This window comes from Embiotoca jacksoni, unplaced genomic scaffold (assembly GCF_022577435.1).
Source record: "Embiotoca jacksoni isolate LCO1_2020_lvr unplaced genomic scaffold, fEmbJac1.0.p SCAF_6, whole genome shotgun sequence".
NCBI classification, from domain to species: Eukaryota; Metazoa; Chordata; class Actinopteri; family Embiotocidae; genus Embiotoca; species Embiotoca jacksoni.
Window position 1 is genome coordinate 20,804,620 of NW_027185414.1, and position 26,946 is coordinate 20,831,565.

The 26,946-nt window shown below is 39.7% G+C and overlaps 1 protein-coding gene across 1 annotated transcript; it reads right to left on the reverse strand.

Moving 5' to 3' along the window:
- ly75 (lymphocyte antigen 75) lies at nt 1–25,692 on the reverse strand. Its single transcript, XM_069173448.1, has 35 exons — nt 25,443–25,692; nt 23,446–23,817; nt 22,023–22,196; nt 21,318–21,479; nt 19,687–19,806; nt 18,737–18,877; nt 18,132–18,329; nt 17,768–17,928; nt 17,480–17,587; nt 16,916–17,004; nt 16,669–16,838; nt 15,466–15,665; nt 14,075–14,217; nt 13,566–13,644; nt 13,006–13,077; nt 12,347–12,467; nt 11,871–11,906; nt 11,537–11,706; nt 10,710–10,777; nt 10,538–10,614; nt 9,620–9,756; nt 8,995–9,103; nt 8,617–8,771; nt 7,614–7,743; nt 6,921–7,141; nt 6,668–6,830; nt 5,738–5,902; nt 5,502–5,624; nt 5,187–5,372; nt 4,817–5,070; nt 4,514–4,721; nt 4,084–4,245; nt 3,869–3,985; nt 2,304–2,486; nt 1–1,697 (listed from the first exon to the last, which is right to left on the reverse strand). Exons 1-35 carry the CDS (start codon nt 25,531–25,533, stop codon nt 1,522–1,524), a joined length of 5,241 nt encoding a protein of 1,746 aa, XP_069029549.1. The 5' UTR covers nt 25,534–25,692; the 3' UTR covers nt 1–1,521.
- Nucleotides 25,693–26,946: the final 1,254 nt, after the last annotated feature.

The window sequence follows — 26,946 nt, forward strand, 5'->3', positions numbered from 1 at the left end:
TTGAGGACAGGAAATTTTAATTGGAAGAATAATGTACCTGATTTGTGCTGATAAAGCTCAGTGACAGGAAAGTTACAAAAAAAAAAACATTTGGTTTGCGACTTGATATGAACGGGTTAAGAAGCCACGCTGAGACAGTTCCTCAAACTTAAAATGAAAGATCAGGCTTTTAACATTGAAACAACTCAGAGCATCTTTGGTTCATTCTCAATTAAAAAACAAACATCACGTATTTACAAAGCATTTACAGCAAACACCAGTGCAATCTGAACATCTTTAAACACTCGCCCAACCTCATTGTGCTTAAACTGGATCTCCACAACATAGTAAAGTGCGTTCTTGCTCAGTAGTTAAGTGCATAGAAAAGTCAGCTCTACATAAATTACACAGGCAGGAGTCTGATTCATACTGAGGCTAAGACAGTGTCCTACACTTTCGAAAACAAACCAGTAGGACACATATTTCAGATTTTTCAGTTTCAACATCTACATCAAAACTATTTTTAAGCATTAATAAATCAATGAAATCAGTAAATACATTTAAAAACAAAACCAATCCCACTTAAAAAAAAGTTCAATTTCTTTGGAAGTAATGATGTCAGAAGGCACAGTGAGTGAGATTTTGATCTATGACAAAGATTGCTGCTTATTCAAAGGGATAGTCCAAGTAAAAATACAAATGACCTGAGTGCTATCTCCAAATCCAGACAGTTTCCTATTCATGTGATTTGTAGAGGTTTGGAGATGTCAGTCACAGTCAGAATCCAATAAACAATGTGAAGAGCTTAACGGTGCCCAGAACAAGTTCTTCATACATGTGAAATATGATAAAAATGTTCACATGAGATCAACAGTCTCCAGCTTCTTCATTGTGCTTGTAAACATTAATGGGGCATCTGGCAGTTTTTTGAGTATTTGAAAGAGAAACTGTCTGAATATGTAAAAACAAAATAGGTAACATTGTATTATTAGTTATTCTGTCCTTCTAAAAGTGTATTAATGTGTTAATTTTTGTTCAGCATGTGTAAATCAAACCTTAGATTAGACTGAGTGATGATATACAGAAGTAAAAAAAGAAATTACAGCACATTTTGTTTCTGAATGTTTGAAGTCACTCCTGCTTCAGTGCAATCTAACCCGTTAAGGCTGAATGGGAGTGCAAGACCGATTTTGTCCACTTGCATATTACTGTAAACCAGCTCTAAATCCCACCGCTGTCAATAAGCAACATTTACCATTTAGAATCAGCCCATGCATTTACATTAGGTTTAACATGGCGCTCTTAATAAACACAATCTAAAGTATTCCAAATTAAGAAACTGACTTGGTAGCTATTCACAATTCTCAAACAATATTTACAGTTTTACACATAATTCTAGAAAGTTTTCAGGCTTGAGCAAGATAAATAAATAATTACATAAAAAAAAAGAGGGAAGGCTGCATCCGCTCTAGCCGAGAAGCACTAAAATGCACGCGAAGCAGTCATATCGATACTCCCTGAGGCAGATTAGTTAAAGCGAACTCATTCTGCTTCTGTTATTATACTGGTGGTGTCAGACTCATCGTAGGTCCTCTTGTACCGGACGGTGGAAGAGAATTGACCTCTCTTCTTCTTGTAGATGACAAAGCCGATGGCTAAAAGGAGAGCGATGACGACCACGATGAAGAGACCCAGTGCCACTGGGGAGCCTGCAGACTCTGAGGAGCAGAGGTGGAGTCAGTGCATGAGTCAGCCTCTCAGAGGTTTTTGTGCTCTTATATAATGGAAAGAATATTTGAGCTAAAACGTGCAAAACCACTAAGTTATACTGCCAATTCAAATACTTTGTATAACCTTTCGAAATCTGGAACTGTGATGCCAAGAGATGTGTTTTCACACATAGTGTATATCTGGAGCTTAGTTTGTGGCCTGACATGCAGCGTTATATAAACAGGTGTGTGCGGCTTTCTAAACTACTGCATGTCCAATCAATTCAATTTGAAACAGGTGGGTTCTGTTGAAATCTCAGTGCTTTGTAAATGAGAGACTTCAGCTATTTAATTTGAAATACATTTGAAAACGTCTGTAAAAGCACGTTTTCACTTTCTCATGATGGCTTTTGAATTTTATTCTTTTAGAATTAAATCTACAGCATCAAGTGTGCAAAAAGCAAAGGGGTCTCAAAACTTTCTGCATACATTAAATGTACCATCCAGATACAAGAGTGGTATTCAAATTCTTCTTGTCCGTCTCTCGATGAGAAAAGAAGACAAAGATTTCCCCAAAATGTTGACCTTTTCCTTTAATACAGCTGTGATACTCACTTGCTTCAGTTTGGCAGATAACACGACTCTGGCTACCCGTGCAGCCGACCACATTCCAGACTCCGTCGTCTCCTGCCATCATGACGGCACAGCGGGGCTCCGACTGCGCTCCATTAAACAGACCCACAGACTTCCAGTTCGAGTAAGCCAGCGCTGAGCCATCCTGCCAAGACGCAGGCTTACCTGAGAGGAGGAAGCGGGTAACGAGAGGGGAAACAGAGAAGATCTTCCTCAGTTCAAATGTCCCAATTTAGGTGTTTCTGTACGATTCTGAAGGTAATTATCGGACTCAGATTTGTTGACACATTATTTAATCTTTTGGCCACTTAGGACAGCGGAACACGCTGTAAACACGGCACTGACAAATTACTACCTCGATAAGGTAATATTTGTTAGCAAACAGATATCTATTTACAAATGGAGCACACATGCAGCAGCATTTGCATTTGTTGATGCCATGTTTCTATGGAGAGAAATTAGACTCAAAATTGTAACAAATGTGTGATCTGCAAATGAAAAATAAAATTTAGGAATGTATACAACAATTTGTGCATCATTTTAGGTACAACACAAATGCTTGTTCTGATTGACACAAATACCAAGCAATTTGAACACATTTAAAACAATTTTACAAATGCACCCATCCCAACCTGAATAAATAAAATTTAATAAACCTATTTTTAATTTCACCTTCATTGATCTGAATATTTTCCCTTTTGAAAAGGTGTCGAACGAAAAAGGTGTTCACGGCCAGATAGACAAAAACATGCCGCGTTTAAGCGCTGGTGACAAGCGGGACATCTGGGCTTTCAGTGAGCTCATGTGAAACTTCAGTGGTTTTCTGAATAGAAACAATAGCTCATCACTCCTCCATTAGAACACATGCATTTACCAAACGTAAACTCTATACAGTCGCCTATGAATGTAAATATATGGTTTGCATAAGCTACCGCTAAGTGGTGGACTTTGCTCTTCTGCTGGAAAAACAGCCAGTCGAAGCATGAACAGACAGAAGAACAGACTTCGACTTGTCAGGTGTTGTGTGGTTTGGGTTTGGTTCAGCTGGTGTCTGCTCTTTGCTTAGACTGGCTGTTTTCCCAGCAGAAGAGCAAGTCCACTACCAAGCAGGAAACCTTGTGCAAGGTTTGGATTTGGCTCAGTTGGACGAGCGGGTAGCCCTCTAGTTGTAGGGGTTTGTTGTTCAATCCCTGGTTCCTCCTATACACATGCCGAAGAGTCCTTGGGCAAGATACCCCAAGTTGTTTTACAATTTTTGCCTCCCACCCTTTTGGTGTGCGTGCGTGCATGTGAGTGTGTGTGCGTGCGTGCGTGCGTGCGTGTGTGTGTGTGAGAATGCGAAGGTAAGAGGGCACTATATTGGTGCAGACCATTTACAACCTGAAAACATAATGCCTCCGGCCACAGATACAAGAGCGCCTCATCCTCATTTAATGCCTCAATAAAAGACTTAAAAAAACTACAAAATGGACTTCTAATGTTACTAAATCCTGAAAAATATTTGACTAGTTACTAGTGTAGCTGTTATTTCAGATGATGGGGTTTACCTTGAGAATCAAAATCCATGCTGAGCCACACTCGACTGGTGATGGAAGGATCATCGGAGATGTACTTTGCCAGAAAGTCATTCTCCTCTTTGGTTTTGATGGTCAGTAGTTGAGCATCTGTCAGCAAAGAAAAAAAAAAAAATTAGTGGACTACAGATTCCTCAGATGAATAATAATAATAATAATAAACCTTCATACAACAAACAACAACTCACCCATCTTCTGACAGACTGCTTTGGCCTGCTCCATGCTGTAGACTCTGTAGTTGTAGAGGCTCATGTCAAAGGCGTAACAGTGATCTTCGTGTTGAACCCACTTGGACATGCTGTTGCTCTGAGGGCAGTGATTGGGCTCTGGGGCAGTTTGCAGTCTGGCTCCTGATTCATAACAACACAAAAACAATATGGCCGACAGTCAATGCCACTCCAAAACAAAGTAAATCCCAGACAGTAGATGTGTTGCTTTTACACAATGGTACACTTTGCCATAATGCACCAAAAGATTCAGTGATGCTAATTTTCTACCCTGAAACATCTCTGCAGGCTAAACTATTCAACACCTGCTGAATCCAGGCCTCCTGTTTTCCTACATGATCAAAGAGAAATAATCTGGTTGTATAGAGAAAACCGGTGCGTGTCTTCTTACTCTGGGAAGCGGTGGTGATGGTGGTGGTGTAACAGATGGCGCCGTCTATCAAAGTATCGCAGCTGGTCTTCACCCAGGCTCCAGCAGGGTTTATAAAAACACAGCTGGCCTTCAGTTTGTCTGGGCTGGAGTCCCTATGTGAGTCAGGGAAGGTGGCGTCGTAGTCAAATTTCGTCCCATCAGACCATTCATAGGCTAAGTCGCTGACCTGCATAGAGAAACACACTGTTAGCAGTTGAAGTGAAACTAGAACAAAATAATTATGTGACACCACCAAGAGAAAGAAATCCAAGTGAGATATACTTGGGTTGAACTCTCTGTTTCTGTTCTTGCATCCTGGTTAGATAGGCCAATCCAGAGCGAGAAGCCGTCAGTCTTGGCGATGAGCTTCACGTGTGCGTTGTGCTGGATGTCGTGGACACTTGCCAGGTGCCCTCCACGCTGACTACACTCTTGTAGAGCCTGGTACCAACTCATCTTCCGTTTCACAACCTCATAAGTTAAGCTGCCGTAGTGTTGGAAATCCTTGGCTGACTGGTTGTACTTCTGTTTGGGCTCTGAGGAGGATTAAAGAACATAAATCATTCTTTGAAGCATGCAATATTCTGAGTAATGACGACAAGAGAGATGGACAGAATAATATGAGTTATGATGTAAAGTGTGATACACCAACCATAGTCTAGTTTGCAGGTGACAATTGACTTCTGTTTGAACTCTGGGTGGAGGTTTTTGTTGGTGATGAGAATCCAGGTGCCGTCAGTGGTGAGACCAGCCATGAAGGTTTCCTTTACATCCGGGCGGCCTCTTGCCCAGTTGGAATATTGGACAACTGTGCCATCATACCACTTTGTCTGGTTATCTACAGCAAAATAAAATAGAAATAAAATTCACATAAAGGTCCATAGAAGAGGCTTCCTGCAGAGATCACATCGTCATCAAACATCTCTTACACAGAGATTTTCAGTCAAAGTCTAAATAAAAGACCAACCGTTGTCGTCCATGAACAGTCCCAGCCACACAAACCGGGCCAAGCTTTCAAACGGTACGAGGTGGCTCTTGATAAATTCGTTCTCCTGAGCATTTCGGATAGTTAGGATGTCTGCATCTGCGTCTGAAACATAAATAAACCATCAGAAGCGACTTCAGCAACGTCAGTCAGTTACAGAAAGTTTTATAAGACCATCTCCTCATAACAAGATGTGTCCAGTAACTCCAGATTCTTACGCAGTTTTTTGCAGGTGTCCAGGATCTGGCCTTGGTCAAACTGCTCCCATCTGGAGGCGACCAGCTGGAAGGAGTAGCAGTTGTTCTTCCAGGGGATCCAGTTGGGACCATTCATTTTATGGGGGCACTTCACTGTGACGACCTCTGGTGTGGTGATGATCTCCTCTGTAATAAAGAAGTTTACATTATTTTAGATGGTTTTAAAAACGGCTGGCACGGAGGTGCAGTTGTAAACACGATCCGCTCACAGTAAGAAGGTTTTTGTTTGAACCTGCTGGTCAGCTGGAACCTTTCTGTGCGGAGTTTACACATTTTCTCCACATGCTCTGGCTTTCTTCCGAAGTTCAAAGCCATGCATGTTCGGTTCATTGGTGATTGTAAATTGGCCGTAGGTGTGAATTTGAGTGTGAGTGATTGTCAGTCGGTCTGCCTGTGACCCTGTATAGAGCTGGTATAGATAACGGATGGATGGATAGTTTTAATATATTATTCATTTCTGAACAAGTTAGACTTTTGCGTAATGACACGTGCTGACAAAGAAGGAAAAGGTTTTAGATGAAATTAAACCTGTGAAGCTTTCAGACCACAAAACTGAAAAGCAAAGGATGTAGAGGAATTATTATTTTAGAGTGCTTTTGTTGAATTTATAAAGTGCTTTACAACCAATGAAAACAAAAATGAACAAATTATTGTTATATTACTGCCAAAAAAAAGTTAAGAACAGAAGAGTTAAGAAAAAGTCTCAGGTTTCTGAAGGATTCAGACTTTGCTCTTTGTTCCTCTTCTGTGAATCTGTTTTTGCAACACAAAACCCAATAAAAGATCTATTCGGCAGATTTGTAAAATTTGCTCTTCCACAGATTTCCCTGTCTGAGAAAATGTTTCAAACACCAGCTATTCTGTTTCTCTGTACTCAACAGCCTCACTCACTGCTCGCTTTGTGGCAGATAGCACCTCCCAGCGTCTCCTCACACTCGGTGGCCTTCCAGAAGCCATCGGTGTCCAGGTAGACACACGAGCCACTGGTGGCATCAGGGGTCCAGCGACTGAACACAGTGTGGCTGTGGTCGGCCCAGAGGTAGTGGATCCCGTCCTGACCACAAGACAAAAGAAAACATTTTTAAAGCAAATGTAGAAATAGTGAATTCAAAGAGAAACTTTTTCTTTTTTTGGTTACACTTACATCTTCGCTGAAGAGGCCGATCCACATGGGTGTTTGTGCTCGGCTCACGTGCACAGTCAGGGTAGACTGCATGAAGGTGTCAGCCACACTTGCCAGTTCCATGTCATTTTTGCTGCATTGCTCTAAAGCCTCAAGCCAGGTGAGATTTTTGACCAGCAGCAGGATGGTGTGATTATTGACGAGGAAGGGCTTTGTGGGGGCGTGGGGCTCCTCTGGTTTATCTGAAATGAGTCATGACGTGTTTTACAAAACTGTAAAAAGCTGTGCTGGAGATGTGCCTGTCTTGCTGCACTGCCTCGGTCGCACAAAAGGTGGATTTGTCTCCTTGTTTAAAGTCTTTATCTGGGCACTTTGTGTCTTTTATTGGAGAGATGATGGGAAATTTGGATTGAGGGAGATGAAGAACTTCACAACGAATGTCCCCACTGATTTTCGACCGTGGATGTTGCAGCACCTTGAACCTGAGATCATCAGCCCCAAAAGAGGCTGCATTGTTTACTGCCCTTTCAAATGTATCTTCCAGGGTCATCATACTAGGCACTAACGTTTATACTGAGTTAAACATGAAACAAAATAAATCCCAAAAAGGACCATGGCCCAGCCGATTGAGTAACTTCATAATGTGTCAGCTCTGCAGTATAACTCGCATAATAATGAAGTGAAATGGTTGTTGTGTTGGAAGTGGAGATTTACCTGCATAGTGTTGGCAAAAGGCCAACTTTTGAGGTTGTGTGCAGGAAGAATAGTCCCAGGTACCCAGCATGCCTGAGCTGGGGTTGTTGAGCATGAACACACACAAATCCAAACTCTCTTGATCCCATGTCTATCAAAAAAGAGACAAAAATACAAAACAAATTGAACAGAATGTGAATTCTAAGGTGTTTGAGCCTTTTTTCTGTTTGAAATGTTCCTCTATTTTGAGCAACCATTGTCCAATTCTTTTAATAAAGAACATAGATAGATAGATAGATAGATAGATAGATAGATAGATAGAGAGAGAGAGAGAGAGAGAGAGAGAGAGAGAGAGATAGTTACTTTATTAATCCCCAAGGGGAAATTATTTTGCTACAGCAGCATTTATAGATACAGGAAAGAAATAAAATAACAGTAAAAAATATTAAATATAAAAATGCACAGTATATACAATAAAATAGAATAAAATAAAATAGAATAATTAACTTAAAACTAACTAAACAATAGTGCAAAGTTGTTTTTTTTAATATTTAAACAACCAAGAAAAACAGACAACAGACAACGGTGTTATTGTTGTGTGACATACTGTATGTGTCTACAGTCTGGGGCTCTGATAAAAACTGGATGAAGTTTTCCTACTAAAATAATACTCCACCAATTAAGTTAAAAAGATGAAATTTGTTGTAGCAGCACTAGAGATATTGTCTTTTTTATTCCACACATTCTTCTTTCTGGCTCCTACAATACAGCTTGCTCTCAAACTTTTCAGTTTGGGATTTGGGTTTGTAATGCAAGTAGCGGTTAATGTAGCCATGAGTGCTAGCCTCAAACTGAGATGAGGATCAGTCTAGAGACAAATTCATTTCAACTCCATACTTACAGATTTTTCATTTTAAAATTTTCAATCCAGATTAAATTGACATGATTTTAAGAAATGTATCTTTGATGTAGAAAATCTGTTCCCTGTTTATGCAGAGGCGAGGTGACAGTAAGAGGGACTTACATTGACTTTAATGGCCTTGTGCATGCCCAGAAGAAGAGAGTTGAAATTGAGGTAGTTGACTGGAGACTGGTCCACCCATTCTGGGTCCTTTTTGATTTTCAGACCAATCCATATTTTCTCCACATTTACCATCGGCACGAGGGAGTTGATGAAGTCTAAAAAAATGAAGGCGCGCGCACACACACACACACACACACACACACACACACACACACACACACACACACACATGGTACAACATTTCTTCTCATTTGACAGATCAAATAAAAATGTTGTCAAACATAGAAAAAAACATATTTAAGATTATTATGATAGAAATGTTCACCATGTTTGTTTGTGTTATTCATTTGAAAAAAGAAAAAAAATTGTGATCTTCACCTTGCTCCACCTGATCTGATATAGTAACCAGGGTTCCCGTCAGCGTCTGGCATTGGTCATTGGCTTGCTTGTAAGTCATTGACTGCGTGCTGTTCATCACTGTGTAGCACTGAAAAAGGACACCAGTATTGTAATCACTACAGAATGAAGTGTTTTATAAGATGTATCTACGGCCCCTATCGTATTATCTACAGTATATGCAAATTAATTTTACATGTGATAAAAAGTGTTAAACACTCTGCACCAAACTGCTAGTGTAATAGAGACAATGCCCCTCTAGAGATTGAATATAAGGGGCGTTTCTTCAATCTCATGTTTTCACACTCACTTAGGCACTAACCAAATAAAACTTCACCTCAGCTGTTTTCACACAGAAAATATCATTTAAATATCTTCTGTTAAACTCAACTCAATGGAAATATCTCTAACGGAGACCGTCTCTGTGGGGTCATTTCTTCAAGTGTCTGTGTGTGCATTCTCCTTTAAAGTAAATAAATATCATTTTAGTTTTTAATGGCTATTCTGTCTGGTATAATCCTTCAGGGCTTGCAAAACAAAAAGACCATGAGAATAGGAATTTATCCGTTTTAAAGCATCCTGTATTAAATGTGTGAAAGTGTCAGACCTTATTTCTGAAGGACAGAGATTTATTTCCACAGGGCAGTCCACCAGGCTGAGGCTCCGCAGGGTTTATTTCCACTGATGTGATGTTGTGTCTTTCACACACAAAGGAATATCGCTGCTGGCAGCTGCGATCAAGCTCTGCAAATAAAAATGTCACAGTGATTGTGTGCATGAGTTGAAGATACCATTAGCATCATATCAAATCAAATAAAGTGCATCAGAGCTCTCTGAAAAGATTGGAGTCAGATTAGTTCCTGCAAATTTAACCTAACTTCTCTGGACAAATTCCAAGAACACTTAAATTATTTTCTCCAAATACAGTTGATTTCCAGGAAGTTACTCTTTTACGCAGTTATGCAAAGTACAGTTTAAAGCCCCTGAAAACCTGCTGGAAAGCATTTCTCCAAACGGTTAAATATTCATCACTAAATCATGTACTTATTAGTACAAACTACTAGCAATCTTTGGTGGTGCTTTAATGCCACAAAACACATTCAAACAAAACCCACAACTGTCTTCAGATTTTGATTAAAATATGGATGTTGCTTTACTCTGATTAGTGAATGGAAATAAAATCCTACACACTTCAATCCAGCAATATGAGCTACACATTTACTAACATTATTTTAGCTTATGACCAGCTGGACACCATTTATCTGAAGTTTGAGCAAAAATAAAACACTGGATTTCTCATTATTTACAGTATTGTACCAAAGATTTACACGCTAGGAGCACATTTTTTCATAAATTATGCCATGAATAGTTTTGACATAGATTCCCCAAGGCACACTCATATGCTCCCTCCTAATGATGGGTTTCTGTTCCTCACTGACTTGGAGTTGTTTTCTGTCCAAACAGCCAATTTAAATATAACCTTAATTATTCTCAACTTTATACAAGCTCTATGAAGTTCACTTACCTGGAAAAGAATTTTCATAGCTTATGAAGGTGCATTTCCCCAGGAAATATGAATGATAGAAGAACATCTGGGTGTACCTACAACATACATTATTACAATCAAACTCAACATCACCTGTTACCACATACATTCATTAATTGAACAGTACGTGTGCATGACTGTGCTGGCTTACGTCATGGGGAAAAACCGTCCCGGCTGTCTCAAATCGACCCACCAGTTCTGCTTGAGAGACTTTGACAACTGTTCAAAACATGTAAATTAATAGATCAATTATGTTATCAAGATGGCCTCAACATCTGCGTAGGCCTTTATTTCATATGTTGTAATGAACTGCAAATTAAAAGTGCCTCTAATATTTCATGACACTGATGTTTATTCGTATGAGGAATTATGTAAGCAGAATTTTCTTCTACTTCATTGTGTGTACTCTAACGTATTACGCAGTATATTCTCTGTTCTGCTGTTAAAGTGCTTCCAGCTGTGTTCTCATGAGTAACTGCCAGCTTTCCATGACCTGAAGATAGTGGAAAGAATCTCCCCGGTCATAAGACTACAAATCAACCGCGGACACCAGCAGGGAGAATAAATGTAAACATGATGAAAAGCAAAACTAGACATGGAAATCTACTTCATTTAAGCTGTTCACCCCTGTCATTCTTATGTGCCTATTTTCATTAACGTTTAAGTTGCCTTAACGCGTACAGTTATAATTAGCTGCCTGTTCAATAAAACAGCTGATAATGTAGCATCTTTATTTGTTTTACATTAGTATCATAGGCTAGCCTTTTAGTACGATATCGTTTATGGATTATGTTTTAGCATTAGCTCACGCTAGGTACCTGCAGTAAGTAGCTTATAACTAAATATGAGCGTGACCTGATTTTGTCTGCCTCTGTTTGAAAGCAAAGACCCAATATTTCATGCAAACTAGAATTTTGAGTGGTATATTTGCCACTGCTTATACTGTAACCTGCACACTTACGGTCTTCTGTCACTTACACTCTTTATGTTCAGGTGGATCTTTTCCACAGCAGTGGGACTAAATGGAGCCGCCAGTTTGCTGCCATTCGCTTTGCAAAAGAGCATCGCCTCCTCAAAAGTGAGCTTAGGCTGCGGAACGAACCAAAACTCTGCTCCGTCTAGGAAGATAGATGTCTCGTGGTGGCCACCTGAAAAGCACAACAAGCAACTCTAAGGCGGTGACACATGCATGGATGCAGCTATTCTATGAGTAGATCATCTGAGAAAAGAAATGTTTAATCAAAAACATTCTGGTTACTGACAGATCCAAATAAGATTTTCAACACTGAACCTGAATAGATGTGGTCGTTACCTGGATTGTACCATTCTGGGTTTTTTGGTGTCTTTCCTGTTGAAACATCAACAAAGAATAAGTTAGAAGTAGAATACAACCAAAAACACAAAGTAGATTCATGTTGAAGTCCATAAAAAAAAAAAAATTTAAATCACGAGGTAAAAATACTTTCTTTACTTCTTGGCTGTGTTATAATAAACTACAAAATACCTAATTTCATTCCACAGCACCTATCACTTTCCATTTATCGTCCAAGCTCTATTTATTTATTTAAATTTGATTTGTTTTTGTGTATATAGTCTGTGTGTGCGCATGTGTCTGTATTTATTCATTGCTCTTATTTTGTTTTTCTAAAATAATTATTTTTTATCTATCTTATTTATCTCATACGTATTTGTAAATTTTTGTTCATATTGTGTGCACCTTTTTGTCTTTTCTATGCTGCTGTGATGACAACATTTCCCCACTGTGGGATTAATAAACTCAAATCTTACCACGGGGTATTTGGCAGACCCACTCCAGGCGGGCGCCACAGTGAAACGGTGTGGCGTAGAAAGATGTGAGAGGTAAATCGTGGAGCAGAAACACCAGGTGCTTCAAGGTGCTCTTTGTTGTCTAATGCGGAGAAAAAGTGTTTGCACAAATATTATCATCAAGTAAAAAGTTTCATAACTGTGACATTACAGATCTTGTTGCTCCCTGCCACTCAGTGATGGCTTAATAAAAACAATTATTTCTGTCTGATAACATAATCACCAAGGAAACTTGAATGAGAGAAAAGGTCAGAGACTGAGAGGCAAGATCAAAAAGTACTTCTTAAATGGAGGGCAACAGCAAGGGAAATTTTCAATACAGCAAAGAGCAGAATGTGGCCTCATGATGAGAAAAATAAAACAAGGAGCCACTGCTCTGACTGCCTTTTCTGGGATTTTGTTTCAAAACAGCATGTAGGACATGAAATCAGTGGGGACGGATTTCAGCTGTGGCTCTTCTCACGACTCCTACAAACAGTTGAGCAAGATAACAGAACGATAACTAATTTCACCAAAAAATAAATACCCAACTAGGAGTGGGAATAGAATATAAAAGGCCCAACAAACGTTTATTTCTCCATTAAAGTCTCCATTTAGTCATATAAATCCAACCAGCCCACCTTGAATGCACTGCAGTCCCGACTGTATGCATCATCCTCGTGGAAATCCTGGTGTAAAACATCCATAGATACCTGTTGCAGAGGCATTGGATAAACACACTCAAGTAAATGTGATTCAGTACAAGAAGTTCAAACCACATCAAATCTGTTTTAGATAAATAAAGGTGAAGTTTAAGCTTTCCCTCCAGGAAATCCCGATCTTGTGATTGCAATAATTAATGCAAATTCAGGCAATCCCTGTAATATTCCCAGTAGCTTGCAATTTTGCAAAATTGTATTTTTTTTGTGAAGCTATGTAACTTTTGTGCAACTTTTTTCCTCGACTTGCAAATCTTGCCAGTTTCTGCATTTTTACCGCAACAAAATTATTAAAAACTCTACAAATAACATCACAAAATCAAGCGTTTTTGATCACAACAATCACACAAAGCCTCAGCAAAATCCTGGAGGGACTGTTGTACTTTATGCTTCACCTATAAATGTCTTTGATGTTGTGGCTGATGGGTATGCACTTTGTATAATTTGTTGAAAAGCGGGTTTAAAGTTGGATTTATACTCACAGGCCGGCCGTCACTCCACTGCCACGAGCGATCGGATGGGTTTCTCCTATTGAGGCCGACCCAGAAGTACCGATCATTGCTGCAACAAGATCACACCGCCATCAATTAGTACACTTAACAGATCTCGTTTCAAAGAGAAAAAACATCCTCACACGTTGAGAAATTTCATATTGATATCAGCATTTTGTTGTTTTAAATTTTGAACAAGTGTGAAATGTGATTCGGGAGAAGGTATGTGTTTATTTTAATGTTCCAGTTAAGAGCTGAATGTTAACGTGAACACAGAGGCATGTTTGACCTCCGAGGTATGCACCTCCAACCCTGCATGTTAGAAGTTATCTTTGTTGAAACAACTAGTAGTAACAGTCTGACTATCACCACCTCCCATTCACAGTGACTAGAAATGGTTGAAGCATCATCAAGCTGTGGTTTGTTCAAGTCAGAAAGTCACATGCAATGCTGCCAGCGGTGCTTTAAGAAGGAAATACATACAGGACTTGTGTGCATACCTGACACTTTCTCTCATGATGCTGTGCAGGGAACTCATCTCTGCTGTACTTGTCAAGCTCGGCAGGTTGGCTCCCAAAGCCTGACAGAACCTCTCGGCTTCCTCCCACGAGCGTTTCCGGCTCAGCCTCTCCTCATGAAACACCTGACAGGGTGAAACAATAATTTACAACAACTGCAAAATCAGTAACAGGCTGGAGTAGATCATAAGGAAAACCGATTCAGCTGTCAGATCATGTCATTTAAAAAAACAAAACAACAAGACAGCTAGGAAAATTACAGGAGAATATGATTGGCCCATTGCAGAAGGAGCTCCTATACTATAGAATACTTTACTAGACTATGCAATTTTTGGAGAAATTGCAATGGGATTGTTATTATTATTCCTTCACCTCTCAGTAGTAACGACGTCATCACCTTCTTTATTAATAAAATTGTCACCATTAGGGAGAGAATCGGGCAGACTCTTCCTGCCACTGTCACTGATGTGTTGCTAGGCAACCGTGGGACCAGATTTATACCTTAAACATTCTGTTGAGCTCTCTGAGCTAACTACAATTATTTCCTCATCTGGAACATCTACCTGTCTCTTAGATCATTAAGGAAGTCTTCCCTTTAATTAATACTTCCATATTAGATCAGATCAACCTATCTATTCTAACTGGTTATGTACCGCAGGCATTTAAAGACACTGTAATTAAACCTTTAAAAAGCCGACTCTTGATCCAGCCATTTCAGGAAACTACAGACCAATTTCCAAACTGCCATTTATTTAAAACAAATCCTTGGAAAAGTTGTTGCAAATCAACTTTGTGATCATTTACAAAGTAATAGTCTGTTTGAGGATGTTCAGTCACGCTTTAGAGTTCATCAAAGCACAGAAACAGCACTGGTGAAATTTACAAGCCATCTTCTAATAGCCTCAGACAGTGAACTTGTTCTTCTGGGCTTCAGTGCTGCTTTTGACCCAATTTTATTAGATCAGAGATCAGAAGATGTTAAGAGGATCAAAGGAACTGCATTCGACTGGTTCAAATCGTACTTATCAGATCTATTTCAGTTTGTTCATATGAACAACGAGTCTTCCAAACAAACAAGAGTTAGTTATGGAGTTCCACAAGGCTCAGTGTTCGGCCCAATACTTTTCACTTTGTACATGCTGCCATTAGGAGATATTTATTATTTACAAATGATGACATTTTGGGATTAAGGCAATCAAGTTTTGCTTTCTGAAGATTTATACACATGTGTGAAGGGGTGCTGACTGCCTGTAAACAAACTGTGATGTGTAAAAATGAGAGCAATTCCCTTTTAACTTCTACATCACCATTTCCGGCTCATTCAAACAACAAAATCTGCACGAGCACAAGTGTTCAAAGACACGGACACAGACCTTGTAGCAGTATTTGATGGATGGTCTGGACACCCATCCAGTGGGACAGGGTGTGTTAGGGTCCGGCTCCGGTTCTGGGGCTGGAGGTGGACTCAGGTCGGTTCTGCAAATGGTTCCAGCTTTAAAGTTGGTGCAGTTCTTCACCTGCCATCTGCCCAGAGGTTTCTCAGTGGAAATCACTACACAGGCTCCATCCCGATCTAAATTACATGCGTAGATGAAAAACAAAGAAATTAAATCTATAGTGTGGTATTAGATATTTTTTGACAATATAAATTACTGTACATACATTTTAACATTATTGATCCAAAAGGTTTAATTTTAGATGGAAAATCCACAGTTCTGTATATTTTTTGTAAATTAAATATGTTGGCTTGTTGTCCTGTTATGCAAACTCAACTGATGTAAGCAAACCTTTTAGAGCATCAACAGACATTCAGAACTTTGATTTTGTTGTCTAGTGAGAGACTTTGTATAAATTAGTTTGATGAAAGTAGTCTGTTGTGATAACAGGTTCCAGTGCTCTAATATAAAGAGGGTGGTGAAGCAGTCCTTTTCTGTATCATATGGATCACTGTTATCTGGCTATATATACATTTTTATTATGTATGCTTCCTAACAATTGTATAAAATAGTGACATGGAGGAGTGAAAAGTAGGATTTGGAACAAATAAGAACTTTTCTTTTTTTATGAGTACTGAGGCATAGAAACATGTTTTATTCTGAACTCCTTATACAACATATATCAGTTGAAATGAAACATGCTTTGTTTATGTTATTGCCCAAACAAATTTTAATCAGCTATAAACAAGTTAGATAGAGGATGTGTTTATGTTTTTATTATTATTCATTTTAGAATTTAACAACCATTTCCTTTTTTGAGGGCGTCTGCAAATAAAAGAAAATATTTTTTTTTTGGTCTTTAGATACTTATGATAACTTTTTATTTTTATTTTTTATGATTATTCATGCAACCAGTAGTCCATCATAAGGCTCCTATCCTGTACATGAAACAGTGGGTGGTAAAAAGTTTTTTATGCATTAGCAAATCAAGAGAAACCACCTTATTCTGTAAACAAAGGTTTATCATTACAAACAGCAAATTATAATCCGTCATTACCCAGGAATCCGTAATGACATGCTGTACATGTTATTCCTGTGCTAGGGTCTGAGTGGAGCAATAGCCATGGGGTTTTTACTGACCTGTTTCGAACCAGCCCCAGTTGGTGTATGTAAGCAGACTCGGGGTCCCGTCCGGGCTCAGCCACTGGTACTCCCCTGTGTTGTTGATGTCCTGCAGGCCTATCCAGAAATACTGAGGCGTGGCGCTGATCTGCTCTCTAAGCAGACGGCTGATAAAGGCCTGCTCAAACCTGGAGAGAACAGCCAAATATGATTGACTTTAAGTTTAACTATATGTGTGTTTTTGAGCATGTGAACAAACTCTTACCTGTTTCTTATTGTCATTTTACAGCGGTCTTTGAAGAACACTTGTTTGGTGTTGACTTGATAACAGGAGTTGCCATGTCTTCTCCAACCCTGGGCCATTGAAAATAGTAAGACTTAAATTACAATCAAATTAGAAGCAAATATGGCCCAGTATGTCTATTTACTGCTTAGTCCTAGTTCTGATATGAATCCAGTCTGCTGTAATGGAACCTCAATCAGAACATATCAGTGCTCATGGTTTTTTTTTCACCATCATATATATTTTGCATTCACACATCTCTCTCTGGAAATAGTTGCAAATATCATCCGTCCTTGACAGTTAGTTATCTTTAAAATACACATTTGCACGGCGTCTATAGTCTTTGTGAAGATAACATGATTATTTCTAGGCATGAAGGTCAATCACAAGATGTGTGGAAGGACAGATATCACTTCCAAACATAGATGTGAATGAACGAAAAGATCATTACAGTCTGGATCTAAATGACATTATTCCCCACTATATTTAAAAGGTAAAATACTGCAAGCTTCTCTTTAAAAACTGGGTCGCATAGGCAATACTCACTTCGTCAAAGCGACATCTGGCCTCTGCTGCTGATTCCTTGACCTCTCCTTTCTTCTGACACATGAAAGGTAGCCTCTGTGTGCAGTTCCCAACCCGCCAGCCGTAAGACTGTGGAGAACAGAAACGCATTGGATTTTGCAGGCCTCATGTAAAGAAGAAAACAAATACAGAGCCACACACGCACTCCACACCAAAAGGCTGGATGCAGAAAGTCGTGTTACGCAACACACACACACACACACACACACACACACACACACACACACACACACACACACACACACACACCTGTCCAGAGTAGAAAACGCAGCTGGTGTCCAGAGTGGACTGGACCGGCTGGTTTTGGTCCCAGTAGGTGAAGGTGACGGGCGCAAAGTTGTTCCATTTGAAGACAGTGGGGTTCATGCCAACACCGATCAGACCGATCCACACATCCAAAAACTCCCCTTCTGATGGATCACAACACACGTGGAATGTTTAAAATCACACTCAAACAGTCAAGGCATTGGCCAGGTGAGAAGAAATGAGTCAGTGGTGTGTAAATCAAGAGAATTGAGTGATCATATTATTGCTGCCTTAAAAAGCCAGATATATACAGATAAATACTCCAAGGCTTATTGCCAAGTAAATAATTTAAACATGAGACTTCTACCTTGCTGGAAATTGGTGATGATCATCTCTTTGCTGTCAATGGAGTGGAAACTGGCTAAAATTCCTCCTCCCTCTGTGATGTTACAGTGCAGCTGGGCGTCTGCAAAGTTTCGTGGCTCGTCCTTCACCAACTTGTAACACCAGCTACTCCATGGGACCCAACCATCCGCACACACTGTTTCTTTGTACACAAGAGACTCTGCAGGGGAAACAAGACAGACACGAGACTGTCAGGTTTTATCAATACGTTCAAAAAAACAAAAATTTTACTCAGAGGGCTTAAAAATCTGTAAAACATTTGGCGCTTTCTCGCTGTAGGTCCTTGATTTTAATGAGGACAAAAAGAACTTTGACGGGAAAAAAAGCAAACATGAAACAGCTGTTTTATTAATGAAGGAGGACGAAAGAGAGACAGGCTACAACAGACACTGAAGCTACAAGTAGCAGTAACACAATTAATACAAAGCTAATATTAGTAAATGTAACATGGCAAACTAAGACCGTGAACATGGTTAGCATTAGACCTGCGTGTTAAACAGGTCTAATGCTAACCATGCTAAATATGATTCAGCAGAAGTGTGAAAGCGAGAGCAGCAGCTAACCTACCTGATGCTGCCGTGTCAGAGGCATTGACGCTCTTCTTGCAGATGTATGGCAGCCGTTTGTTGCACGACTCAGATTCATAGCTCATATTGGAGTTCAGGACGCCACAGTCTGACTCGATGATCATGTCCACAGAGGGCATTTCTGTCAAATATATTCCCACACAACAGAGATATTAGTATAATCACATACTGACCGGAGTGGAAAAGTGACAAATACTTCTGGGAATCTTTTTAGGCTCAGATAGAAATTGGCTTTACACAGGAGGTAGAATAGGAGGAATGTCTTATGTTCCAGTAACAGTCCAACATGGTACCACAAGTACCAGCCACATTGACATGTTGTAAATTATAGCAAAAACAAAGAGCTCATATCAGTAGAAACCCAGATGGCAGCAGGATCCTTGACATTCTCACTAACACTCTCGCTTTGACCAGAAAACAAACAAAAAAAAACACATTACAATAGAAGCAGGCTTTAGAAAGCCCTCCATTCAGTACTATTAATGGGTTATGCAGCAACACTAACAATCCCAATGTCACACTATGTCCAATAACCAGGCACAATGAGCTTCTTTACAACACTAGTCTCATTGTTTCTCCGACTGATACTAACTCTCGGTTTATAGAAGGGCTGCAACACACAGCAGATCACAACAGGATGCAGGTTTTTGTGTGCAAAGAAGAGCAGGTGTTTCTGACAAGTGTAACTGGGGCACTTTGGTTTTGCAGAAGCATTGCTTCCAAATTGTGTTGCAAAATTCATGGGATTTAAAACACTTTAACGTACATGTAGCCATGTCTCACCATTGTTACTGAAAACCGCCGACCTGATTATAGCACAACATTTACTGTGAAACAATAACACTCCTCGCCATTTACACACCAATCAGCTCTGAGAGAGAAAGATCACAGAGTAAAACGGGTGAAAGAAAAGAAACAAAACATGATCACCTTTTTCCCAGCGCACGATGGACAGAGGGGAACCATCTGACCACTGCCAGCCCTGAGAGATGTCCAGCTGGTGGAGGCCGATCCACATCCTCTCTGGCATTCTGAGGAGGCCGTCCAGCACTGCACGAATACATTTAATACAGGTCAGTCTAATGCAATATGAATCATCAGTATCACTCATAACTGTGAGAAACAAAACAAAAACGAAATCTGATTAGGAAGGAGGGAGGAGAAAGAGCTGGATCATAAAACTCTCAGGAATCTTAAGTGTGTCGGTGCAACCCAGACCGATTCAAAACTTATCAAGAGGAGCCGACTTTTAAATGTCACCAACAGCAGTTGGTTCACAGAGGATGGTCAGCCTGATTAAGGAAACTGCTCGGGTCACATGATGTCACTCTTCATAAGAATTTCATCTTCAGGAAACAATTTTGTGGCTCAAGTGTCGCAAATGCAAAGAGGTTGAACTCTCACGCAGATAACAGCATTAACTTGAGAACATGAGATATTCTAGATGCGAGCCATGTGACAAGACACATAAGCATCTATAATAATCATGCAAACTGCACAAATGTTTCAACAAAAGACAGTCTTGCCCACTGTTTTTGAGATTACAAAGGAAGTTCTTATGACATGCAAACTTTAGGAAGTCACTCAGGCCAAAAAAGCATCTTTGACCCTACGGAGCTGTTTAGTTTCCTCTGTAAATATCTCTGGATGCTTGAATTTATCTAAATTGTTGTCAGATGATCTGAGCCACGGAAGTCCGATGACCAAGAAGAAACAAGGAAAGAAATAAAAAAAGAACAAAAGGAGGAAGAATAGAAAAAGGGGTTCTGTCTTTTGTAAGTAGACAAGTTTCACTTTGCCAGACAAATTTACCGGATGTTCCAAACCAAACCGCAGTTTCTGATCAGACTGAAAGTGTGCAGACGATTTGAGCAGCCAATGGGCACCTATCTGAGGAAGATTTAAGTGTTTAGGTCATGACGTCACACCCACAAATAAGATGGTTCTGATTCATTCCAACGCCTCTATTTTCTTTACTTTTCTCCCATAAAGAATGATAAGTTAAAGCCAAGTAACAAACTGACAGATGCACACCTACAGAAGGAAGAAGAAAACAATAAATAGCGTCATTACAAGGACCTATTTGGGTGTTAAAAGGGAAGGAATGCCCTTCTCAAGACCACCAGGACCAAAAAATTAAACCTGATGGGATTTTCTTTACCAGTGATGCCAATCAACTTAAAAAAAAAAGAAAATTTTTGATATTATTCACATCATATCATATTGGATCACTATTGTTTTGTGTAGAGTAAAGGCATGATTTAAATATATATTTCTCTTCTCTTTGCAATACATGTATCGTGCAAGGCTTTGAGAAGCACATGCCAGTACAATAAAGGTTCTTTTTCATCCATTCTCACAATTCAAAATCACAATTCAAATTTCGAAGCCCTGCCAATGTAATTATTACTGCAGTTGTGATTGTGCTGATGCCGAATACATAAAGTCATGAAGTTGATAACTCTGGAAACTTTGTGTTATTGATTTTCAGATAGTCAGAGAAGAAAAAGGAACAAAAGAAGAGGGTCAGAAAGTGGTGGTAGTAAATCAGTCAGCCTTACAGGTTTTGGAGTTGAGATCGTCGGGCCCAGACAAACTGAGCAGTTCGGCTCCCTGACTGCGACATGAGTCCAAAGCTTCGTGCCAGGTCACCGCAGCACCAGAAACAAACTCATAGCAGGATTCCCCTTTTGGCCCTGTAAACAGAGTCTGGCAACCCTCCTCTGCCAAAGCAAAGAGACTGTGTCAATAGGAGTGTATCTACAGCGTGTGTTTCATTAGGCTTTGTTGATGAACTTTAAATATTACAAAGAAAAGTGGGTTAAAAACAGAAAACAGCCACACATTCAGCTGCTAACAGACATTTCAGGGCATTAATATCGTGATTCTGTCCTTTGAAACATCAACAAAATCGGTTTGTTATTGTGTCACTTTGGTGGTGTTTCTAACATGGTACTTCGGATCTGAACTAACACCACAGTCATGCAATAATACAGTCATATTAACTCATCGAGGCAACGCCTGTGTGGTGCAAGGTCAAATTACTGTTTTTTTTTTCTCCAAAGAGCGATAACGGCTTCCGATGGAAAAGGTTGTCTGATGGTAAAGCAGTGAAAATACTCTAAATTTAGAGTACACTTGAACTGATGTCGAGTTTTTTTTTTTAGGTGTTTCTTTTCAGGGAGCTAAACTACTTTTTGCTGCTGACCCCGTCCACAGTAGTACAATGTTTAGCTTACACGCTAGAATATTTAAGTACAACATACCAGGCGTTAGACACTGTCCCTTGACTCCGTCCTGGTCGTAGTCTGAGGTGGCGGCACACCAGGACAGGCCGGGGACTTCCGTGTCAGGGAGGCATCCATGATACCAGCTGCCGTTGTATTTGAAGGGGAACTCGCAGGGGGCGCCGGAAGCGCTCCCGTCGGTGGTGTGAACAACTGCACAGACGAGGAGAACAAATACAAAAGATTTATTGCAAGCCTCTGGTGTTTGTGCTACTTCTAAGACACCTACATCACGACACAGCAGAGAATCGTGAAGCTGAATTGGATCTTCTGCTGCGTACACCAAAGCACTTCTTATTTTCAAGAGCACGAGTTTCTAAATCGACACTTCCCCCTAAACTTACATCAGATCTTGGATGGAGGCAGTTTAAGTCATGGAAGACACAACAATATGAGGTTTTTAGGTAGAAAGAGACAGAAGAGAGATAAAATATGTTATTGATGAAAGACAGTTTTGATTCAGATAAATGCAAAAAGCAGCATGTGAATGGTTCTTCACCCCGGTCAAAATCATACCCCATTATCTTTTTAAATATTTAAGCTTTTTTCATATAGAAGCACACAGCACTCAAACTCATTTTCTGCTTCCCCTTGAAATAAATACATCTAAAGAATGAGATAATGAGTTCAAAACTTCCTGCCACAGTCATACAGAGAGATCACCTCTCAAAGTTTTCTATTGTAAACTGTTTATGGCAAACAATTTGGATCAGAAGGTTAAATAACTTAAAGAATAAGTACTGTGACTCTCAGAAATGACACACAACAAGGAATGTGCAGTTTTATTCAACTGAGTTACATCATAAAACCACAATTCTTTTTAAAATGTGCAGTTAAACATTGCCCGTTTATTCTTACGGTTTTGAATGTGAAAGCAAACAGCAGTCATGCAGTGTAAAACACTCTGAAAAGAAAGCAAAAGTCAGCTTTAAGGCTACAAGGAAACTTGTAAATGTACTTCAAATGATTGCACAATCATAAAGCCGACAAAGGAAGCGCCTTAAAATACAAAAGACTGGTTTCTGACAAAGTCCTGCACCTTAACCTGGAATTTAGCACGCCATGTTGTGATCTAGCCTTAAGGAGCAATAATTGATAGGGGTGAAGACACTTGACCAGTCAGACTGGGTTTTAAATATAACACAACCTGCTTGGTCATAAACAGCAGCCACAACACCTGCATAGTACAGTTCAAAGGTGGAATAAATCACAAGATTGGAGCAACTTCCCATTTGATTGAGGAAGAGAATCCTCTGATCAAATTGAATTTGTCAAACTCAATATAAACTAAAAATTTAACTCTGCTTTTAGTTCTTGACCAACAACTTTCCTCAGGCATTTATCAGCCCATGTAAGCATTTTGTTTCTAAAATAAAAAAAAAAAAGACGAAAGAACACTTACCACGATAAGGCGTCTGGCAGATGTTGTCTTGGGATCCTCCTCTCACCCAAGCTTCTCTCGTGTCCCGTTTGGCTGCGACGTTGCCTTCGCTGTGCGCCAGGCCCATCTGGTAAACCGTGTAAACGGCCTCGTCCTGGCAGCGCCACCACAGCAGGGTTTTGGAGCCACAGTCGACCAGAGACAGCGTCTTGGAGCGGACGTCCAACGCCATGCAGAGGGACGTGTCCACGTGGAAGAGCCGGTGACCCGAGCCCCATTTCCACAGCTGGGACTTGCTGTTTGGGTCGCAGGTGTCGAGGTTCAGGTCTGCCGAGGCCCCTGTACCGAGACACTTCCCCGTGCTCGAGTGCTGGATGGTGAAGGCATCCTGGTCTGCGATGATGGGACAGAAAACACCAAAGTTTAACAGATGACTGAAAGCCTTTTGTTGTCATCTGAATCTACACGAGTTCCCAGTCTAGAGTGATCACTGAGTTGATGTGGTCTTATTAGAGAGTACAAGAAAAATAAAAAAAAAATAAATAAAAATAATTTTCTACATTACACAAAATCATATATTTTGTACTTTTCTAGGAGATTTAAAGCGACAAAGTACAGACTTAGAAAAAAAATGACAACCAGAATTGGTTAAAAAAAACACGACTGGCTATTTATAGATTTCCCAAGCTCGTCTTTTGATTCATAATAACCAAAATCTCTCATTATCCCTCAGTAAAACCCCAGATAAACTTATAGCACAGGACATTTAGGTCTTATAAATACTTGACTGTAAGCTAGAAAGTCATCACAGTGAACTGACTGCAGGTAAACCCTCCAACCAAGGAAGGCTGACTTGCATTTGTCTATGAAATAAACTGCATGGAGAAGCTTAATCTTAAAATGTGAACAATATGTAAAATAAGACAGCAAATAACAATTATTTTTAATTTATTGAATGTCACAAAATGTTGAAAAATGTGGTTCACTCTTTCCCAAGGCCCAAGAAGCAGCCTCAGATGTACTGTTTTGTCCCCACCAATAGTCCACAACCTAAACATATTCAGTTTATTACACAAAGGACTGAAGGAATGAGAAAATATTCACATTTCAGAAATTAGAACCAGACAATTGAATCCGTTTTTCATTAAATAACTTACTCAAAGTTATTATCAAGAGTGGGCAAATAGTCTTCTGTCCTTAACCAATAGATAAATGAGTTAATGGTGTCTAATATAAAATAGGGGAAAGTTGTTATATGGGATATGCAGTGTATATGCATGTCATACTTAACCTATATAGTCTATAGTCAAGTAATGTACTTGTATTGCATTTCCACTTGTGAAACCACTAATCTGACTTGATAAAAAACAAAAACTTTCTGTATGAATGTGACTACTTCTTACTTTTCAACAAATCGTCCCCACCCACACACACACAGATTTTTTCCAGACACTGTAACCCCCCTCCTCCCCCCCCAAAAAAACAAAAAAAAAACCAGCATCTTAATGCTGAGAAAGATATACATAAAGTAAATACAGACAGAAGGGTGGGCACATTGTAGATGATAACCGCTAAATAAGAAACAAAAACAACTCATTCAATTCGTGCCCACAGACTTTCTAAAATAGAAAACAATATCACATTACAGCTTCACTGCATGGTGCTGCACTCAGGCTTGTTTTAATACCAGTGTAAACAGCGTTAGTACAAGTAACACGAGAGACGGATAGAGCTGCAGAGGGAGGGATGAGTATGCAGTTTGTTCGACCTGTCACATTAAACTTACTGGGGGATGGGAACAAATTCAAATTACTGACCAGTAAACTAAAGCCGTTTCTATCTGCCTCCACTCAGTCAGACAGGTTTTCTAACTATTGTCCTCACATTCCCGTCGCGCTTCCCAGTTGTTATGCGACTGAGCCGATTGTGAAAGACAAGACCGACGCAGTCATGGCTGAAAATATGAAAAGTGACGCAGAAATGAAAGCAAAGTGTCGGAGCTCGGTAGTAGCACTCACCAAAACCTTGAGCCTGCGAACAAATTCCCCAGTGAGCCTCCAACACAATCAACAAACAAAGGCAAAGTGTCGCTCTGCGTAATTTCAGCATGGTCACGGCAGAGTCCTTTTGTTGTCGGATTCATAAAGGATCTGCTCCCTCTGAGCGAGGAGCTGCGAATACAGGCCGATCAATAACCTGAACTCCAAACCGAAAGTGATCAGAGAGGCAACCTAACCCACTCCTCCCAGCTGTCAACTGTGCGTGTCATCGAGTCCCGCTCCGACCACACTGTCAAGCGGGCACTACAACTTCCGGTTTAAACATGAAGCAACGAGGAGAGACTTTCCGCCAGGAAAAGTAACACGAAACATTGTTGCGCAAAAATACACGTCTGGTAAAACAAACCATATGAAATTACAGGCCAGAAGAAGGAGATACTCGGTTGAAATGATAAAACACCACACTAAATTAGATAATAAATAAATAATAACAAAATAGGGCTGTCGTTATTACGATTTAATATTATTATTAAAATAGTTATCAAATACTCAATCGAATATAAATCATAAATAAATGTATGATTTACCATGAAGTTATAATTGTCAAGAAAGCCTACTCGGTAAAAAAAATATATATATATATATATTTTAAAAACAGCCTGTTGTAAAGATACTAAATGAAAGTCTTAGTGAGTCAAGAATAAGAGTTAAAAAAGGCGCGGTGAGTGAAAAATTATAAGATATAGGTCGCAGATTCTGTGAGGCAAAGTCAAAAAGACACTTAATCCAACATAAACAAGATCTTTTATAGAAGTCACATAACGGGGCATAAAATGGACGGTCTGCATGAACAGCTAATTGTACTTTATTTTGAAAGCCAGATAACTCATTTTACGCTTTCGCGTCTGCACCATCTGCATTTTGACTGCTGGTGCGCTTTCACTTCGCATTCTCTAGTTATCCGCTTCTCGCCCACATTGCTGGTTTCCATGAAAAGAATCGCACGGATGTTGTGTTTTCGCATTGGACCAACAGCAATGGAAGTCCCCATTGGAAATACCAGCTTCCCCCTCCTTCTGCACATACAGCAGTAGTTACACTATACAGCTGTTATGAATTATTAATCATTGTATATTCTCATGTCAGATATTGTCGCAGAACCTGCCAATAGCAGCACTTCCCTGATACTTTTTTTTTATTTTTTTTTTTTAATTATTTTTAGGCTTGTATAGTGTTTTGCTGAGATCAATAAAACATTAGGTAATTATTTTATTATTACACAAAGGCCTACTGACTCAGCATTGTTTCCACAGTGTAAATGTGTGCGCTCCTCACTAACGCAAGTCCTCAAGAGATTGAAATGACAGAGTACCAAGGATGGGAAAGAAACAGAAATTCTCCTTTTAAAACAAAAAGAGACATAGTTGGTCACTATATCAACATCCTACCTTCTTATGGTCTACAAGGACTGCATCTAACCTCTGACTTTTGGTAAAACAACCAGTGATCTGAACATATCAGG

What these genes read in the sequence shown, in the direction of transcription:
- ly75 (XM_069173448.1), bottom strand. Translation starts at nt 25,533, where the DNA reads ATGCTGAAATTACGCAGAGCGACACTTTGCCTTTGTTTGTTGATTGTG. An exon ending in ACTGTTCATGGACGACAACG is followed by an intron (nt 5,373 to 5,501) that starts GTTGGTCTTTTA and finishes ATTTTGCTGTAG; the next exon opens with ATAACCAGACAAAGTGGTAT. An exon ending in CATCACCACCGCTTCCCAGA is followed by an intron (nt 4,246 to 4,513) that starts GTAAGAAGACAC and finishes GTTATGAATCAG; the next exon opens with GAGCCAGACTGCAAACTGCC.